This window comes from Telopea speciosissima, chromosome 7 (genome assembly GCF_018873765.1).
Source record: "Telopea speciosissima isolate NSW1024214 ecotype Mountain lineage chromosome 7, Tspe_v1, whole genome shotgun sequence".
Classification (NCBI taxonomy): Eukaryota; Viridiplantae; Streptophyta; class Magnoliopsida; order Proteales; family Proteaceae; genus Telopea; species Telopea speciosissima.
In genome coordinates this window covers 32,857,524-32,878,472 of record NC_057922.1, presented here as the reverse complement: position 1 = coordinate 32,878,472, position 20,949 = coordinate 32,857,524, and the positions used below count along the sequence as shown (strand labels likewise).

Below are 20,949 nucleotides of genomic sequence, written 5' to 3'. Positions count from 1 at the left end.
ATTAAGCCCATCTCCATGAACATCTTTACACAATCTATGAATATTTTTCAACCTTCACCTTCTTTTTAACAAATTATCCATAGTCAACACCATTTCAATACAACAGTCCACATAAAAATGTGGCTTGACACCCATCATTCCAAATAAACATATTATTTTTTTTTTTTCTTTTTCCTTATAAGATGGTCATTTTTATTGTTCATGCATTTTGGTGGCTTCTTATGCTGTTGGGTTTCTTTTCATTTCTTGTGTCCTGGTCTCTTTCCCCCTTGACTTCAATGCTTGAAGCTTTCAGATGATTTCTTGTGACCTAGATCTCTCCGTTTCCTTCAATTAGCCATTGGATATGTGTTGCCTAAAGAGGTGAGGAGAGGAGTGGCAATGTGAAGTACTGAGGAATTACCCTCTCTATTTACGATTTTGCTCTTCTCTAACTGTGGCGGAAGTTGGAGGATTCAGCCCAGCAAAAACAGGAGGGTTTGAATCATTTCATAGAACCAGGTCCCCCCATTACTTCTATAGGTGACACGTGTCATGAAAAAATAAAAATTTAATAATAAATGAAACATAGAAGGAATTTATTTCTTATTTATTTATTTATTTATTTAAAGTGGAGAAAATTTATTAGAAACATGAAATTAAACATGCATAGATCCATGGCGGTGTTGCTAGCTGCTTCATCAGTGACAGGTAGCAGTGGCAACAGAGAGAGGATACTTGAAAGTATTTGCATAGTTGAAGCCGAGTGTTTGTGCAGGTGGAATTGGATTGCCGTCGTTGACAAGACAGTCATTGATGGCAATACGTCGGAATAGTTTTGGGTTAATCAATCGAGCTGAAGCGAAATTTCCGCAGCTAAGATGAAGGTCGGAGACGGAGCAATTGATGCATGTATTTGTTATCTGTACAATGTATGTTGGGATACCATTTGGAAGTGGGTCTCCATTCCCCTGACTGATATCTATATTGTTTGCGCATTTGTCGCCGGAAACTCGAATATCATCTTCATCATCATCATCGTCATCATCATCAAATATCAAAGCGAAAGAGAGAATATTAATTAGTATTAGTAGCAAAGATGGCAATAACTTCAAAAATAACCAGGCCACCAACCCACATAAATATGCATGATTTGCAGTTATAATTAAGGAAAAGAAGGGGAAAGAGGGGAGCTAGGGGTGGTATGACATCAGAGGTTGGATCAGGTTCTCGTACGCTCTTAAGTGCACAAATGGAATTTACGATTCACTCTCTTGGATTCCATCTATGCGCCTGAGAGCATACGAGAATGGTTCTCATACAAGAACTTGAACCATTCTCATGGGTATATAGTAGAAGAAGGGGAATTCAGATCCTCTCCAACGGCATTTAACCACCAAAGTCGCCTACACCCCATGGATGGTGTGAGATCGACTTTGGTGGTTAGAGGCCAAACATCTCTCTTTCTCTCTCTCTCTCTCTCAAACACACACATTCGTACACATAAAAGAAAAGGGATAACCTTGGTGTAACCAAGAAAGGTGACAATAATTCGTCACTATGTATGTGGTACACACAAAATATTGGAAATATATATCATCCTAGATAAAATAAACACCATTAATGAGTGTGGCTTTCTAGGTACCCAAAATACCTTTTATAATACAGGTTCAATTCGAAAGAGTATCAAGCACATTTGCTAGCAAGACCGAAAAAGGAAAATAGAAAGAAAAAAAAGAAAAAACCCTATCTTCCAACTCTTATAATGTAATAATAGAGGAGAAAATTTTCAAACTAAAAAAGAAGAAGCTTTTGTAATCATTATCTAACACGACTAGAGTATCAATAACTCTCAAGCATTCCAAATTTTATTTACCTGCTGAACTCAGGAATTTATGAGCAATGGTGTTATTTTCTTTTGGAGTGATTGCTCTTCCAATGTCCATGTCCCTAACCATCTCTAATGAATGAGAAACCTCTGTAAAATCATAAAAAGAAAATGATGGATTAGGTTTAAGATTGCCTTGAGTTCCAAAGCATGGATCAAGATATATTAGCTTTTAATCAGTAATGTACTTCTTTCAACTCAGTGAGTCACCAACCATACTCAACTCGATGACCTACTGAGTCGAAGACATTAGGAACCCAAGACGGGTTTAAAAACCAGGAATCGGGATTGATCAGAATTGGCAAGAATTATTGGAAAAATCAGCTAAAAAAACCTTAAACCCTAGTTTCCATACAGGATTAATCCGATTTGATCCGATTTTTCAAACCCTAAACTCAAGGAAATTAAATACGTTACCAATGAACAATAGAAGCAGAAAACTGAGACTCAAAACCACTGGAACCATCAAAGATCTCTGATGGCTGCTCTTCATCATTGTTGATCTCTTTTAAACCCTATTAAGATCACCTGTATAATGTCAAAATGGAATATTAATTCACTGGATATATAACAAACTAGAAATCAAATTAACCATAATGGAATTCAAAAGCAGATAGACAAGAGTTGGGGGAAGGAGGGGAGATGTGAAGATGGACAAATTTGGCACCTACCACCTTATAACCAAGAAGGCTTATTAGACTATCTGTGCTAGGGGTTCCAAGTGACTTGCCCTATATATAATTTCTAATGATTGTAAGAATTATTTTGACCAAAAGAGAAAGATGGTATTAATATCCACGATGGATTTTGTGTAGATTTTATACATTTTTGGTAAAAATTTAGATTTACCTATTCTTGGAAAGTACAGATATATGTGACTTGTAACTTTTTTGGTAAAGTCTGAACAGGTTTTGGGTTTGGTTCAGGGTTTCTGTGTCTGAATTGGAGTTCAGTCTTAGCATGCTCTAGATATCTACAGTTATTCTTACCAAATAAATAAATAAATATCTCCAACTATTGGATTGGATTTTTTTCTAATATTGTTATTGTTAATTAATTTCCCATAATGGTTTTCTCCATTTCTCATTAATGACTAATCATACCTTTTTTTGGCTAAAGGTGCTTGGCAAAATTTTATATAAGGACAGATGGAATAAATAATACATGATTTTTCCACCTTCGGCATGACAATCAGTAGAGAAAACTTGTGAAGTGAGCTAGACTTGATGTTGGTGAGGTAGTCATAGCATACTTATATATATTTAGGGGAAAAAGAGCCTGTCCGGGAGCCTGGCCCCAATGCCTAGACATAGGATAGGGCAAAATGACCGCCCCTACCCCCACGAAAGGCACAAATCCCGCCTTTGTCCGCACACTCTCCCAGTGGCCCTACACTAGTGTTGGGGCCACGCTCTTGAACAGATACTTTTCCCCATATATTTATCTATAATAAAATATTAAAAAGGAAACATCTGTATGTAATCAAGCTGGTTACAATAGATTTATAAATTATTTTTTTTTCATCGCCCACAAGATAGCACAATATTATTTTAAGATGGGGACAATTTTGTAATTGAACTTCAGCTTCTGCATGATTGAATATGATCCATTATCTCAATTTTCATTTTCTTCTCAGGATTTTGGGCTGGTTTTATTGGTTTATACATGATCAATACTAGAATTATTTGCTTCGTTCACTTTAAACTTTATGGGTGAATAGACTTTATTAAAAGGAGAAAAAGTAAATACAAGCACCCAATAGGGAAACCAAGAAAACAATATACAGGCAATACAACAATCTAGAAATATTGACCAAATCTAGAAATCAATCTCATTTGACGTTCTAGGGAAGATGCAATCCCCCCCCCCATTAAAAAACTGCTTGCCACCTGTAACAGAATTGTAACCACTCCTTAACTTATAGGGATTGATAAGCCCCATAACGATCCTTAAGTGCATGAAACGAATGAAATTGAAGGTAAGTAACCATTGGTCACTGATGAGGCATAAAACACCCCACCTATCAGAGGCTGCCACGTGGCCGACCCGACCTCAGTCCGAGAACCGAGTTGGGCCGAGCAGGAAATTGGGCCGACCCCATATCCGATGAGTCACCTGACAAAGCCTGGTTTGAGCGAGCTGGCCGGTGGCTGAGGCCGAGATTATACGGGTCAGCCATAGACTCCTAGCCGACCTCATGGCCGAGACCAACCTCCTCCTGGGCCGACCCCCATTGCCGACCTCGTAAGCCGAGCCCTCCTCCATTGAGGCTCTCATAGCACCCCACCGGGGATCTCCGGGCCACGTCAGCACATCCCGAGAATCACGGGATAAGGACCGAGCCACGATCCCAGCCCAACACGGAATCACACTCTACATGGACTCTTACCTTAATAAGAGTCCGACCCCGAAAATAACTCTCCACTCCGCTCTACGAGAGAGAACCTTCCGAAAGAAGGACTCCTACCATACTAGGACTCTCCCAACCGTCTCATCTCCTCCTTACTCTATAAATACCCAGGTATGGAGCACTATTCCACATCTTGCTTTTTACTACGCAGTTACGCTGTCGCGTTGAAGACCTGACTTGAGCATCGGAGAGTCCTAGGCCGGAGCCACACCGGCCCTCTTGCGCTCATTGCTTGGTTTTTACAGGTTCATCCACGGGCGAACCAAGTACCGGAGGTTTTCACACGCAACAGTCACTATGGAGGTTGATGAACATTAGCTATTCTAGCAGAGAATGTGGTGTAACCTTTGGGCGCATGTTGAGCATTTAAATGTGTAACCGTTTGAATTGGGTTATGACCATTGAATGCAAAAGTTAATTGAAGGGAACAAACCATGAGGAATCATTGTAACGGCACCGACGGCTAAGCCACCCTATTGGCAACCAGTATTCACGACACTGACAGCTAAGGTCGATAATCGAGTTGCAAAAAAAAGAAAAGAAAAAAAAAACGAGAAACATTAGCACTATGGAACGAAAGCTAATAATCTATGCACATACATGCACTTAACATGGACCCTGGGAGATTTTAAAAAAATGAACATAGATGTAGGTCTCATCAACTGAGTGTTTCTAGTGCAGCTTGATTGTTGAGAAATTGAAGGATATTATGATTCATTATTGATTGAAGAAGCTCATTGCTACTAGAAAAATACTGTCGACCTATAACGGAAAAGTAACCACTCCTTAACTTGTAGGGATTGACGAGGGCCATAATGATCCTTAAGCGCACGAAACGAATGAAATTGTGGTAACTTATTCCAGTAACTGATGAAATTGAAGGTATGTGTAACCACTGGTCAACTGTGGAGGTTGATGAACATTAACTGTTGTAGCAGAGAATTTGGTGTAACCACTGGCTATAGATTGAGTATTTAAATGTGTAACAGTGGTTGAAGGGAACAACCATGAGGGATCATTGTAACGGCACCGTCGGCCAAGCCACCCTGTTGGAAACCAATATTAATGGCACTGGCAGCTGAGGTCGGTGGTGGAGTTAAAAAAAACCCCGGAACATTAGCACTATGGAACGAAACCTAATAATCCACGCACATACATGCACTTAACATGGACCTTGAGAGATTTGAAAAAAAATTAACATAGATGTAGGTTTCATCAACTGAGTGTTTGTAGTGCTGCTTGGTTGTTGAGAAACTGAAGGCTATTATGATTCATTATCGGAAGCTCATTGCAAGTAGGAAACTGCTTGCCATGTAACTGCTAGCCGCATGTTGAGCATTTAAATGTGTAACTGTTTGTATTGCGTTATGATTATTCAATGCAAAGGCTGGTTGAAATGAACAACCATGAGAAATAACCATTGGTCAAGTATGGTGGTTGATGAGCATTAACGGTTTGGTTTTTAGTCAGTTTTGGTCTCGTACGGTTTCGGTTTATTTTGATTTTTTGGCATCGGGTTAATTTCGGTTTAGATCAATTTGTTTTCAGGCTTAAACCATAATAAAATCATAAATTCATAACCTATAGTGAGGAAAGATTTAGTAAAAACACTTTAATCATCTTCCAAAGTCAAACAAGTAAACAACCAATAATAGGGAAATTAATTTGATGTGTTATAATGTTGTAATCGGAACAAGAGGAATGAATTGAAAGGGAAGATAGTTAATATTGAAATCAATGGATAAATAGAGTTTGTAGCAAAATCATTGTCACAAATCAAATAGTTGTTTATCATTATAAGGGAAAAATAACTAATATTGAAATCAATGGATGAGACGATAACTAACATTTATTTAAATGTCCAACTAATTTTGTATAGTGAACAAGGAGATCAATGGAAGCATTGTTACCTATCGATTTTCCTATTCATATCCTCGTACTCATTGATTTATAACAACTCCCTTTACAACCAGAATCTCACTAATATTGAAATAAATGGATAATCAATTCACCTGTTCGTAACCTCATAATCAATGATTTTTTATCGGTTCATTTGGTTTGGTTTTCGGTCTGGATATCAGTCGGTTCGGTGTGGTACGGTTTTCAACCGATCCCATCATACCCCAGCCCAAAACCAAACCGATAAGGATCGATTCGGTTCAGTCCAGGTTTTTTGGGTCGGTTTTCTCATTAAAATTGTAGTTTCATGGTGGGTTAGATGAAACTACAATTTACAAGTGGCATTTTCAGTTTCTGAAGTTTCTTTATGAACCCCACCCCTACTGCCCTACTGTATATATATTTTAAACTTCTGTTGTCATGTGTTCAAGTTTTTGGAAGGACAAAGATAGAGGTTCTGTTCTCTCTAGCCATGGCTATGGATAAATTCTTTTTCTGTAATCTGTTGGGTTACATGTTCCTGAGTTTAGTTCTCATTAGAGCAGCACCTGAAAGTTCCCTAGTCACAAATCTTCCTGGTTTCAATGGCACTTTCCCTTCCAAACATTATTCTGGGTTAGTACTATTTTCCTTCCCCACTCCAACCCTCTTGTGGTTTTTGATGAGCTCTGATTTTTTACATCACTTTGGTGTATCCTTTGGTTTGTATTTTGAAGGTATATCACCATAGATGAGACCCATGAGAAAAAACTATTCTACTACTTTGTCATTTCAGAGAGGAAACCATCACAGGACCCAGTTGTTCTGTGGCTCAATGGTGGACCAGGCTGCTCTAGTTTAGATGGTTTCATGTATGAACATGGTAACCAACTGATGCGTCTTTGTCCCTGCTTGATTTTATTCTTGTGATTTAATGGAGTGATTCATCTATCAGTAACTCTGGTTCATGTTTTTTCAGGCCCATTCAATTTTGAAGCAGGAAAAACAAAGGGAAGCCTACCCCTATTACATCTCAATCCAAGTAGCTGGTCCAAGGTTAAAATTCCACATCTCTTGGACCTTCCTTATTGTTTCTTTAGTTCCATGAAACTATTGCATCTAAGAATGAGTATTTACAAAAGCATCCCTGAATTCTGAAACTGTTACTTCTCTGTTATGATATTTAAAACTTCATCCATATGGGTCCTTGCCTTTCAGGTCTCAAACATTATCTATTTGGATTCTCCTGCTGGTGTTGGATTGTCTTACTCTAAAAATAAGGATGACTATAATACTGGAGACCTTAAGACAGCCTCTGATACGCACACATTTCTACTCAAGGTATTTGTTAATGAAATTTTGAGCTAGTATGGGTAGCATCAATTTCTTAAAAGCAATGTAACAAATATTACAAGTTCATTTATTAATTCAACCATGTCCTCTAGCCTTAGACTTACAAGTTAAGCAAGATAGACATCTATGTCCACCACACACAATATAGTACATAACATAGTTATGTGTTTCTTGTTTGTTCAATCAGTGGTTTCAGCAATACCCAGAGTTCCTTCCCAACCCACTTTACTTATCTGGGCAGTCATATGCTGGAGTATATGTGCCAACTCTTGCTTCTGAAGTTGTGAAAGGTACTTTTGTACTGATCTCATATTACCTATGTGTTTGGGATAATGTCCTCACACATAATTTGATCTCACTTGCAGGAATTAAGACAGGTTTAAAGCCCATTCTGAACTTCAAGGTATGGCTCTCTGATCACCCTTATTTTTCATGATTAAATTTAATGATTGTGTGTCTAATCTTGAATTGGAGCCCAATATTTGAAGGGTTACATGGTGGGAAATGGTGTCACTGATGGTGAATTTGATGGGAATGCACTTGTACCATTTGCACATGGTATGGGCTTGATCTCAGATGATTTATATGAGGTGGGTAAGTAGGTCAGGCACCTTATATTGTCATAATTGTCATATTCTACTTAGCTGTTCTCAATAACCCTATTTTGAACTTAGTGGCTTTCTGTAATGCCTGTTTAATGAAACTATTTATTCCAACTTTCGCACTAATTTCTCTAATTTGAGTGCATATCATGAGATAGTTTATGGTAAAAAACTGTATGCAGGAGGCTAAAAGTGCCTGTAATGGAAGCTACTGGAATCCAGTTTCTTCTACATGTATAGCTCAGATTTCGAACATTGACAAGGTAAGGTGAAAGTATAATACCAGTTCTGAGTGAAATTTTATTTGTTAAGAATAAATTTAACTCTCTTTTTTCTTTTTTTGTGTAATCTTGGACATAAATCCAGGTCCTTAATGGTCTATACATATATGACATTCTTCAGCCCTGCTACCACAGCCCAGAAGCAAGCAAGTCTGAAAATAGTACCTTCCAGTTACCTCCTAGCTTCAGGCAGTTAGGTGAGACTGAAAGACCTCTTCCTGTAAGGAAGAGAATGTTTGGACGTGCTTGGCCTTTTAAAGTTGCAGTAAGAGATGGAATTGTCCCATCATGGCCACAGATTCATGGTGAAAGTTTACCATGCACAGTAAGTTTTTCAAAATAAGCTATTTTCAATATCTTGAACTTGAACATTAGTGGAATTTTTATAATTCTTCAAAATCACAAGCAGGTCGCAATGAATCCACAAATTAGTCGTAGGTTAGTACTGCTTAGACATGTCTTGTGGATATGTTAGAGATCCCTTTGAAAAATAATCAGAAGAGGGTAAGAAATCCAGAAGTGCAAAACCCAACTGATTAGAAGTTAGAATTTAGAACTCATTCTAAAGCAATCTTACAATGCCACAGCCCCATAGACAACCATCAATATTTTCTTTTTTCATCTTCATTCCACTTGAGATAATTCCACCAAAACCCTCATTAATCTCTAGTGCACATTAGACATCACTATTTTTTGGTCCCTATTATCTCATGAGTCATGTCACCACCATCTTATATTCTCTCTCTCTCTCCCTCAGATACAGTGATACACATACATGCACACCTACACCCACAAGAAAATGTCCTATTATTGCAACCCATTATCAAGTTTAGAATTTTGAATAATTCAAAACGAAGCATGTTCGTGCTATTATTCTCATACATTTGAACAAATTCTTGGCGTGTTTTATGTCATATTATATGTTCAATGCTGTTAAAAATTTCAACATTTTTCCAAGCCATTTGGAGTTACATTTTCGACACAAACTCTGTTTCTATAAGCCCTTATTATTTTCACAACTGGTGGAAACCCTTTACTGATTTCTGACACTGAAGTCCATATGTTCTTGTTAGATTGCAAATAATGAACTATTCTCTCAACAGAAAGGCTGAAATGTAATCTATCTGTTCCTTCAAGTCTTGTCATAGGAAGCATATGAAGAAAAATTTTGAAGCCAAGAAAGTTGCTAATCAAATTGCATCACTCTGAGATTATCTATTAACCTCTAGCTGAAGCCCTTATGCAGCTTCTCCTCATCCTTGCTCTGTTGTTGGGTTGCTTAGCTGCATTTTCTATCCCTCCTTCATCATTAGCCATCACTTGTTTTGCTTCTCTTTCTTTCTTCAAAACCCACATTCTTAGGTCCAGCATTATAACAGTGACACTGATTTGATTGTTATTTTTATATCTTGTTAATGTAGTAAATTTATTTTGAATTTCATATTCTGTTTCTCTAATTCTAGTATGAGAATTCCTACCTTTAATCTTCCACTGATTCTGCTATTCACACTCTAGCCGGCATGTTTCCATATAGCTGCTTGATTTTATGAGCATACTTGTTAACAGATTTAGACTTAGAGTAAGGCTTGGATGATTAATGATCACCCCAAGCTCTTTATTTATATCATTGAGAATAGAGGACAGAAGTACAAATAAGCAATGTGGGACTAAAGCCCACATAATAGAAACATAAAAAACACAAGAAAAGGGTCCAAAATATCCCTACGGTTCTAACACTCCCCCTCAAGTTGGAGCAAATATGTCAATCATGCCCAACTTGACTGGATTGGGATGGAACAATTTTCCAGACAATCCCTTGGTGAAAACATCAGCAACTTGATCAGTTGACTTCATAAAGGGAACACAAATCAATCCATCTTCCAACTTTTTCTTGATAAAAATGTCTGTCCACTTCAACATGCTTCGCGCGATCATGCGGTACTGGATTGTGAGCGGTTGATTGCAGCTTTGTTGTCACAGTACAACATCATAGGAAGATGAACAGGAACACCAAGGTCTTGTAGCAAGTCTTTCAGCCAAAGTAACTCACAAATGCCTTGTGCCTTAGCATGAAACTCTGCTTCAGCACTAAAACGAGCCACCATATTCTGCTTCTTGCTACGCCAAGTGACAAGATTGCCCCCTACGAAAGAACTATACCCAGAGATAGATTTTCGATCAGCAGAACCAGCCCAGTCAGCATCGGTATATGCCTCCACCGGTAGGTGACCATGAGGAGGTAGAAGAATGCCTTTTCCAGAAGCTGACTTCAAGTAGTGAAGAATCCGAAGAACAGCCTCCATATGAGAAGAATAGTGGTCATACATAAACTGATTCATAGTACTCACAGCAACAGCAATAGCAATGTCTGGACGTGTGTGTGAGAGAGATAAATCAGCTTCCCCACTAGTCTTTGGTACCGGCCTTTATCAACAGGTTTACCCTCCTTTTCTTTGAGATAAACAGTAGCCTCCATAGGAGTATCTAAAGGATGACATCCTAACAAACCAGTTTCAGACAACAATTCTAGGATATACTTCCTTTGGGAGAGAAAGATGCCTTTAGAAGACCTGGCAACCTCAATCCTTAGAAAGTACCGTAGCTTCCCTAGATCTTTAATCTCAAACTCCTGCCCAAGAAACTTCTTCAACCAGTTGATCTTATCACCATTGTTGCCAGCAACCACAATGTCATCCACATAGACTATAAGAACAGTGAGGGTTTTTCCAACCCTCTTTATAAAGAGAGTGTGATCAACATTACTCTGTTTATAGCCCACAGAAATCATGGCCTTGTGAAACTGACCAAACCAAGCTCTAGGTGACTACTTCAGCCCATAAAGTGCTCGCTTCAACTTCTACACTTTACCTTGATTACTGTCACAAGAAAACCCTGGTGGAATATCCATGTACACCTCCTCACCAAGTCCTCCATTTAGGAAGGCATTCTTCACATCCAGCTGTTGTAGATCCCATCCAAGATTGACTGCAGAAGATAGCAAAACCCGAACTGTATTCAACTTTGCAAGAGGAGCAAAGGTCTCCTGGTAGTCAATCCCATATGTCTGAGTGAAGCTTCTTGTAACCAGACCTGCCTTATACGGATCCACAGTGCCATAAACCTTCTGTTTGACCACAAACACCCATTTACATCCCACTGGTTTTTTCCCTGGAGGAAGATCTACAAGATCCCAAGTATTTTTTTTTTTCAAGGCTTTCATTTCTTCCAACATAACTACCTTCTACTTTCTATCTACATAAGCTTTCTGCCAAATTTTTAGGAATAGAAACAGAAGAAAGAGAAGACACAAATGCATGAAAAGACGGAGAAAGAGAACTATAAGAAACAAAGCGAGAAATGGGATGCAAGGTGCAAGTCCTAGTACCTTTGTGAAGAACAATAGGTAGTTCGGAAGAAGAAGTTTCACTAGGAGGAGGAGGACGAGGATCTAGATCCTGAGCTGGCAATTGGATAGGTATGGGTGCCACAGTGGATTGATGCTGCCCTCTTTTGGAGCATCTCTTTTGATAGGTGATAACATTCGAGTTGTCAATTCTATTTTGAAATTCACTAATGGTCTTCTGGATTGAAGTCAACTCCCCCTGACTAGGAACATGACCATCATTATTTTCTACAAGCTCCCCTTGTAAACGAATCCCTATGGAAGAAGGGGCAACAGCCAAAGTAGGCTCCAAAGTAGGCTGGACAGCAGACATAGGCTCCAAAGTAGGAGGAGCCTCAAGGGGAGGAAGCACAAACACATCTTCACTAGAACCAGAATTCTCCCCCTGAAGATGTGGAGATGGATAATAGGAAAGACATTCATGAAAAACAACATCCTTATTAACCAGTGTACGACAGGAAGGGGGATGGTAACACTTATAACCTTTCTGGGTTGGAGAGTAACCCAAGAAAACACACCGCAACCCACGAGGGTCAAGTTTACCATAAGATTTCGTGTCTCTGGTATAACACACACAATCAAACACCTTGGGAGGAACCACAAAGGTGGAATTCCCATGTAAAAGTTCAGCCGGACTGCGGGAGTCAAGAACACGAGAAGGCAACTGATTAATGAGATAGGTTGCAGTAAGGGTAGCATCCCAATATTGGGAGGGGACATGGCGCCAAAACATCAACGCGCTGGTCACTTCCAACAAATGTCGGTTCTTCCTTTCAGCCACACCATTTTGGGCTGGGGTATCGACACAACTAGTCTGGTGAATAATCCCATTATCAGCCAAATACTTCTAAAATTAGTTTTCCTTATACTCGGTGCCATTATCACTTCTCAAAACCTTGAGATTAGCCTGGAACTGAGTTTGGACCATTCTATAGAAATACTGAAAACAAGAAAAAACTTAACTCTTAGTGTGCATAAGATAAACCCATGTATGCCTAGAATGACAATCAATAAAAGAAACAAACCAACGATGACCAGAAAGGGAAGTTTTACGACTAGGGCCCTAAACATCAAAATACACCAATCGAAAAAGTGAAGAACTCCTTTTATTTGAAACCGAATAGGTAGAACGTGTCTGTTTGGCCAGAACGCAAGCCTCACAAAAAAATCGGTCTTATCATATGATTTAACCAAAGTAGGAAATAAAGATGCTAATATTCCTAATAGAGGGTGACCTAATTTAGAGTGCTACTGGTAAATTTCAGAAGAGATTAAGGAGTTTTGATGTGGAGATGCTAACGGGGGTGGAGTGAGACGACCATCATCAAGCAGGTACAAGCCACCATGCACTTTACCCAATCCAATTGTCTTCCCAGAGGCCAGATCCTGAAACACACAATGAGAAGGAAAAAAAAGTCACTTTACAGTTAAGATCACGAGTAAGACTACTAATAGAAAGAAGGTTAGTAGTAAAATTAGAAATATGCAAAACCGAAGACAAAGTAAGGGAGGAAGTGCAGTTGATGATTCCTATTCCAGATATGGAGGAAAGGGAACCATCAGCTACTTTGACCTTGTCTTTCCCAGAAGTGGGAGAATACCGATGGAACAGGCTAGAGGAACCGGTCATGTGATCCGTAGCCCTAGAATCTATGATCCAAGGATGGGAAGCTACAGAAACACAATGACCACCAAATGGAATACCTAACCGGGCAAAGTGTGAACCTGAAGGAGCAGAAGAGGCGGCAGGAGTTGATGTAGTAGAGGCAGCAGCCGAAGACCTTAACAGTCGTAGGAAAGCCTATAGATCATTTTAGGATAGGCCAGTATCAGTAGCCGGGGCTGTAAGAATAGATTCAAAGTAGTTTGCCTTATTTTTTATCTTTTTCTTGGCAGCCTGTTTAGCCTTAAAATCAGCAGGCTTCCCGTAAAGTTTCCAGCACTTCTCTTTGGTGTGGTAAGGCTTGTGATAATGCTCACAAGTAACAATCCCTGTAGTAGAATCACCAAGAGAAACATGTCCGACAGGGGCAGGTAGCGTAGGTATCAGACTGGAGGGCTAATCTGTCAGTAACAGGAGGGTGGAGCATAGCAGCCCGACGGTTCTCTTCAGAGGAGACCAAAGCATAGGATTGTTTAAGTGTGGGAAAAGGGGAATGACCCAATACCTGAACACAAATCTGGTCATACTCCATGTTCAAACCAGCCAAAAAATCATAGACCCTGGTTTTGTCCAGATGCTTCTTATATGCAGTGATATCAGCAGCTGCAGTGGGATGGTAATAAAAAAAATGGTCCAGTTGCTGCCAGAGATTGCGCAAAGTAGCATAGTATTTGGAGACAAATAACTCCCCCTTAGTAGTATTATTGGCCTTCTTCCGGAGTTCATACACCTATGCATCATTATCGAGCTGTCCATATGTTTCCTTGCTAGCAGACCAAATTTGATGGGCTGTATCAAGGAGAAGAAAACCATCGGCAAAATCTGAGTGCATTGAACCAATCAAATAGGACATAAATACACCATTGTTGGAGATCCACCTAGTCAGAGAAGGGCCAGCTTCAACTGGCATGACAGTAATGCCATCAATATGGCCAGTAAGCCCACGGCCAGCAATGGCAAAGTAGGCAGCGAGACCATATCAGGTAATTGCCCCCATCCAGTTTGATAGGATTAGGGAGAAGATCACTGGTGTCATTCCTACTGTACCCATTATCAGTAGAAGTACCAGTAGAAACTTCAGATTCAGCCATAAGTGCAGCAAAAAAAACCAAATTGCAGAGAAGGGCTGGGGTAACAAGAAACACAAGAAATCTTCCAAATTAAAGGCTAAAAATTGGAGGAGAGTCCCCTTTCAATGTCACAAGATGTGTCTCCAAAAATCAGCAGCAGCAGATAAGTGTAGTAGCCCTTAGATTGATTTTTTCAGGGTTTTGAAAGAAAAAAACCTGTTAGGCTGAAATCGATATAGGGAAGAATAGGCCCAAAAACTGAATTGTTGAGGCTCAAATTTAAGGCAGATATGTCTTTATAAGTGGAGAACCAGCTTTCAAAAAATCAGCAACAATAGAGGCTCAAAACCCTGAGATCGATTTTTTCAGGGTTTTGAAAAAAACCCTGATTTTGTTGAGATCGATGTAGGGAGAGAAACCTGCAAAAAAAGCACTGGATTGAGCTGAAACTTGGCTCGAGTGTGGGTCTAAAAGAGACTGAGCACCCCTCCAAATATCAGCCCCAACAGAGGACAGCAGCCCCTAGATTGATATTTGTCAGGGTTTTGAAAAAAACCCCGTTTTTGGAGAAATCGATCTAAGGGGTCTTCAAGGCAGATCTGAGATAATAAAAAAAATTCAACAAAGGAACATGCTGCAGTTCTTGATATTCAATAAGGGAGATTGGTTCCTTACAGTTGAGGTGAACTCAATCAAATATGGGAAGCTTCAAATATCGCAGCCAAGGTGTTGTTGATATCGAAAAACTTATTTAACCATGGAATGAGGTGAGCAAGGGCAGCAGCTGGATCCATGGATCATCTCATCAGTGCTGCCCTATTGAAGAATAGAAAACAAAAGAAGAAAAGAGAGAAGAGAAGAGGAGATCGAGAGAGAGAGAAGAGAAAGAAGGAGCAGAAAATAGAAGGTAGAGGATCCTAATTCAAAACCTGCTCTGATAACATGTTAACAGATTTAGAATTAGAGTAAGGTTTGGATGATTAATGATCACCCCAAGCTATTTATTTATATCATTGAGAATAGAGGGCAGAAGTACAAATAAGCAATATGGGACTAAAGCCCACATAATAGAAACATAAAAAACATAAGAAAAAGGTCCAAAATACCCCTACGGTTCTAACTACATGATTGATTGAATTCTAGTCAATGCCATGTCTCCGTTGCATGGTATATGTGCGCTAAAAATCAAGCTTCTTAAGTTATAACCAGCATATGGACCTGTAGACACTGAATTTTGTCACCCCCCGACGATGATGACAACAGGACACGAACAGACATCGGTATCTCTCTCAAGAATGACTCTTGTCCCTACATCTGAACCAAATCACCCTAAACATCCCTAAAATGGCTTATCAGACCCTTTTACTAAACGCTGAAGGAGGTATTGCTCACCCTCCTCCTTCCCACGGCCCCGTAGGGACGTGTACTTGATTTCTAAGCCACCATGAAGGGGTGTGACATCAGCCTGCTAACGTCACACACGGTGCCATGGAGGACTTATCTGGTAAGGGCTGAGGGTCCCCCTCCCTTATTTTTCAACCTTTTCTCGAGTAAGGAGACCCTCCAAGGCTTGTTTTGCCCCCTTTTCACCCTCTTTTCCTCCGTCTTTCCCTCATGAGTATGTGAGTGACTGGAGTTCTTCGACGTGGGTAGATCCTTCGGTTACCCATCCAAGCATAGAGCGATTCTGCTCTTGAATATTGTTATCCCGTCAGTATACAAATAACGAAAAACCCCCTTCACAGCCGTTATTCTGTCTGTATACAGATAACAAGAATCACTTATATAGCCGTTACTCTGCCCAAAGTTTGAGTAGCGAAACCCATCTCATATAGTCCTTACTCTGTCCGACAAGAGAGCGACAAGCCGATCGTCCGTCTCCACCTGAGCCGTGGGACATCACATATTTCGCACTCGGTGCGCTTTCGTTTATTTCGTGTATTTCTTGACAGGTATCTATATCTTTCCTTCTTATTATTTTTGGCATAATGTAGACAATTAAAGTAACTCGTTTTAGTGTACATAGTAAATGATTTTTCTTTCTTTGTCATGATTAGTGCATCATAACTTAGCCTTACATGTTAATATAGGATATATTATTAAGGGAGAATATTCGAAAACCAGCATCTAGTAGAAAGACCGGTTTATCCGAGCGAGGTGGGTGCTTAACACCTTCCCACCCTCGTAACCTGACTACTTACCCTGAATCTCTGACCAGACCATATGGAATCACATAGCCCTTTCCGCTAACCCCGGATGGGGCTACACCCATTGGGTCCTAGGCCCTAACCCTAGGTGGCGACTCCATTTCTTTATAAAGCATGATCCCAATCCCCATGATGATATATCGGAACGATACACCGTTATTCATCGAAGCCAATCCTTGTCGCCATAAGGCTGAGGAACCCTCGTCCCGAGGACCACGGTACTTACAGGACTACATAGATTTTATTCCTTTGTTTTTTAATTAGTAACAAATATTTTATTGAGAATAAAACATAGGTAATAATACAGCCTCAAAAGAGGTAATGATGACCACCAAAACAGAAAACATAAATCCATAACTGAAAACAAGTTGCAAACTAAAGCTTTGCCAAAGAATCTACAAGTTTTAACCACCCTTCTCTTGGCCAAATTATCAGCTTCCATGTCTAAAATTCTCCTTTATTTAATCGAATTTTTTCTTCCAATTTGAATGGAAAATTGTTCGACTTGGATCACTCACATTATATGTATTAGTCTTGGACTATGCAAATGCATGCTCATTTAATCTTTAAAAGTGAACCAGCCTAGATAGTATCATGCTGATGCAAATGGCCTTCCTCCACTTTTGGAAGCTGTGTTATATATCATCATGAGCTATGCTTATTGGATGACAAAGTTGCAAAAATATTGCTTATAAATGATTTTTCCCCCTGTTTATTGTTTTCTTTACATATCCAATCATAGTAACCATTGAAATAACACAGAATGACGAATTTGCAAATTCATGGTTGAACAATGAAGCAGTTAGGAGAGCAATTCATGCCGAACAGGTTGTTTCCATGGTAGTTTATCTCTATTTTGTTATCTACATATACATCTTAAAATCAATTCTCTGATCTATCTACTTCTTTATCTATCTTTACACATTAGGAGAGTGTGATCGGTCCTTGGGAGGTATGTTCGGACAAACTTAGTTACAAATCTGATGCTGGAAGCATGATCAATTATCACAAGAACCTTACTTCTCAAGGCTACCGGGCTCTTATGTTCAGGTATGCTCTCTGTCATATTTGCTTCAGTGAAGACAATATCTATCTATTACCAATAAAGTGCTATTGTTTAATTTTATTCATAATCTCTAAGTTCATATTTTCCTCTGCACATGAAGGTAGCACCATATTACTTACCTTAGTTAAGGTGTTTACCCTTTGAATGTCTTGCGCTGTCCTTGGGGGCTTATGTTGTGATACTCATACGCATTACAGTTTTCTCCCCAAAAATAATCCTTCCTGAATTGGAACTGAGCGTGGATCACTTAGAATATACAGCCATGTTAATAAACAATTAACCAGATCAGTTGGCATTAACTCTAGATGTAACACAATGCTCCAAAATCCATGCCAAATAGTATATGGAGGCAGCCATTGCTCTGTAAAGAAACTTAAAAAAAATTCACAGTTTTTCCAACAAAAACAACTTTGTTTCTTAGGACTGGTTTTTATTCTCATGAAAAACATCATGTTTATGGAAACTGCAATGAAATGTAGTCTAGGGACAAGAATCCACATGTTGGGTGGATGGGCTTCAAGTTCATCGATGATGTCACAAAATCTTTAAATTCCTAAAGGGCTGCAAACATTAACCTTGTGCATGAAATGTTGTCAAACTTACAAGATTTAAATTTATTTTTAGCATTCATTGAAGCGCACCTATTCGGACTTCCATTGCCCCAGTTTTTTTGTCAATCACTTTGCATTGGTTCCTTAGATTCTTATCAAGAGATTCTTCCTTGGGATCAACATGCCATAATGCATTAGCCAATATGATATTGGTAGGAATTCTCTTGATGACATATGTTTTCTGAGATGATAAGTGTGTGTTACTTGCAGTGGAGACCATGATATGTGTGTGCCGTTTACTGGGACTGAAGCATGGACTAGATCACTTGGATATGAAATTACTGATAAATGGAGGCAATGGTATTATGATGACTACCAAGTTGGAGGGTAAACATACTTTCTCTTTATCCATATTGGATTTACTCATCTGTTGAGTAGGAAGAATCTTGGGTAGACATACTGATCGAATTAATCTTATGAAATGAATCAGCTAGACATATGGCCATACTGCAGATAAAGCATATATATATAACTCACTGTTGCAGTATTTCATCTGTTGCAGGTATACACAAGGCTATGCGCACAACCTCACATTTCTTACTATAAAGGTTTATACATTCATAACTTCTCTGTTACTATATTTTCTTGAGCTTTACTAACAAAATCTAGATTTAAATTTTATACTTGCTTACCCTGTGACCAACTTTTGTTCTGGAGTTGGGTGGATGAACTTCCTTCCCTTGACACTCATAAGCAAATTGGTCAGAGTTTTAATAGATGAAATATGATTTGCTGTTTATTCTAATGTGGATGTTCAGTTAAATTTTCTGTTTTATAAAGAAATACAAATGCTTAGTATAGCACTGTAATAAAACCAAAAAATGGAGATAGAGAGAGAGAGATTTCTGAAGATAACACACACAAGGAACACTTAAATAATTTATTTGAATTCAGTTTGATTCAATTTTTTTTTATCAGGTCATGATGATGATGATTTCTCTGTGGTGCAGGGGGCTGGACATTCTGTTGCTGAATACAAACCAAAAGAGGCATTGACCTTCTATAGCCGCTGGCTAGACGGAAAATCCATATAAAAGAAATTTAGAGCATATATAGATATTAATAGTGAGAGTGTAAGAGAGTTATCTGTCTCCATTTCTCTTTTCAAGTTTTGTGAAAAGGAATAAAACATTATTATATATACAAATAAACCAAAGAGGTTATTTAATCAAGGGAACCTTTAGTTGTGCATTATCAGATCTGGTGTTTCGTACTGAAGTCTATGGGTGTGTTGGTTCCTATATGTGTTTAGTAAAAGTGATACCCTTGGGGAATCTATCTTTCTAGAGCTGCTATGGCCAATCATGGGGATCATTCCTTTCTGTGAGTGTTCTTGTGCCTCTGTTGTGTCGAGCAACTGGTTTTCCCATGGCTTTTCTTCTGAACAGCTCTACATTCTCATCCTTTGCTCTTGGTGAATGCTCTAGTACCAAGGTCTTTGAAGATCAGTTTGCTGCAGAGTTCTCTGCTAAGCTTGAACTACCTAACATGCAAGTCCCCTCTATGGAGGTTACTGATCAGGCTCTTCATCAGGCTCGCTCCAATTTCCAGTTCTCTATCATTGGGTGGGTGCATGATTAGGTTGGTGTTTCTGCACTTGAGATCCGGTCTACATTCAATCGTGCTGGACATCCTAGGTCCATCAGGTGGAAGAGATTCATTTGGTCGATCAAGCTGCTGACAAGTTTATGTTGTGAATAACACTGGGATTTTGTGGAAATCGCCTACTAAGTGCGGGTCTTAATGGCATGAGAAAATGACGTAAAAACAAACATACACAAGAAACACAGGGATTTACGTGGTTCGGCTTTTAGCCTACATCCACGGGTGAAGACGGCGAGATGATTTCACTATTGAACAACTGAAAATACAAGAACACTCTCTCACTCTAACCCAAAGCCCAAATACAATCCCTGAATTCTTCCTATCTCTCAAATAGAAACATTACAAGAATTCTATGTAATTCTTTGCTTGGGTTTGCTATACCCGATTAGCCTGTCCTTTGGTTCAATCCCCTCTTCCTATTTATTGTAGCAAAGGAAATTGAACTGTTCTATCTCCATCCATTAAATGCCCACCTTAAAGGCTCTCATTTTTTTCTCCTTTGGGATGCACCGTCTAAGACTTTCTCATTTGGAATGTGTTGTCAATGGCCGGTGCTCTCTATCTTCTTCTTCAATGCATTGTCTTTGAATGCTACAATGGACAAGTGTGAGGTGAGTGATTTACTCTTTTGACTTAGAAGTTGCAATGTTACCTTTTTCAACAATGATGGATGCCAACCAATCCTTCATTAATGTTGGAGAAACACATTTGTCTCCATCTAAATAACTCAGTAACCATTGTTGACTTTGGCTGCTTTATTCAAGACTTAACAACAATTCTCCACCTTGACTTAAATTCTCCCATGTTCAAAATCAATCTTCTCTAGCTATCTCCACCTCAGCCCCCAATGGGGCTCTCACGTGCTACTGACACCGATCAAGTCCAAGCAGTGCTTGAACTTGACTACTGGAATATGCTTGGTCATCATATCTG

General features: G+C 39.2%; 1 protein-coding gene across 1 annotated transcript; it reads left to right on the top strand.

Moving 5' to 3' along the window:
- Positions 1–6,690: 6,690 nt before the first annotated feature.
- On the top strand, positions 6,691–19,445 carry LOC122669347 (serine carboxypeptidase 1-like). Its single transcript, XM_043866095.1, has 14 exons — positions 6,691–6,791; positions 6,893–7,038; positions 7,135–7,211; positions 7,374–7,496; positions 7,696–7,798; positions 7,874–7,911; positions 7,997–8,098; positions 8,293–8,373; positions 8,477–8,716; positions 17,497–17,562; positions 17,663–17,784; positions 18,622–18,738; positions 18,914–18,959; positions 19,362–19,445. Exons 1-14 carry the CDS (start codon positions 6,691–6,693, stop codon positions 19,443–19,445), a joined length of 1,446 nt encoding a protein of 481 aa, XP_043722030.1.
- Positions 19,446–20,949: the final 1,504 nt, after the last annotated feature.

Bases quoted from the DNA above. Each gene is read 5' to 3' on its own strand.
- LOC122669347 (XM_043866095.1), top strand. From the start codon at position 6,691: ATGTTCCTGAGTTTAGTTCTCATTAGAGCAGCACCTGAAAGTTCCCTA. The intron at 8,374-8,476 runs GTAAGGTGAAAG...ACATAAATCCAG, and splicing joins AGATTTCGAACATTGACAAG to GTCCTTAATGGTCTATACAT. The intron at 8,717-17,496 runs GTAAGTTTTTCA...GAAATAACACAG, and splicing joins GTGAAAGTTTACCATGCACA to AATGACGAATTTGCAAATTC.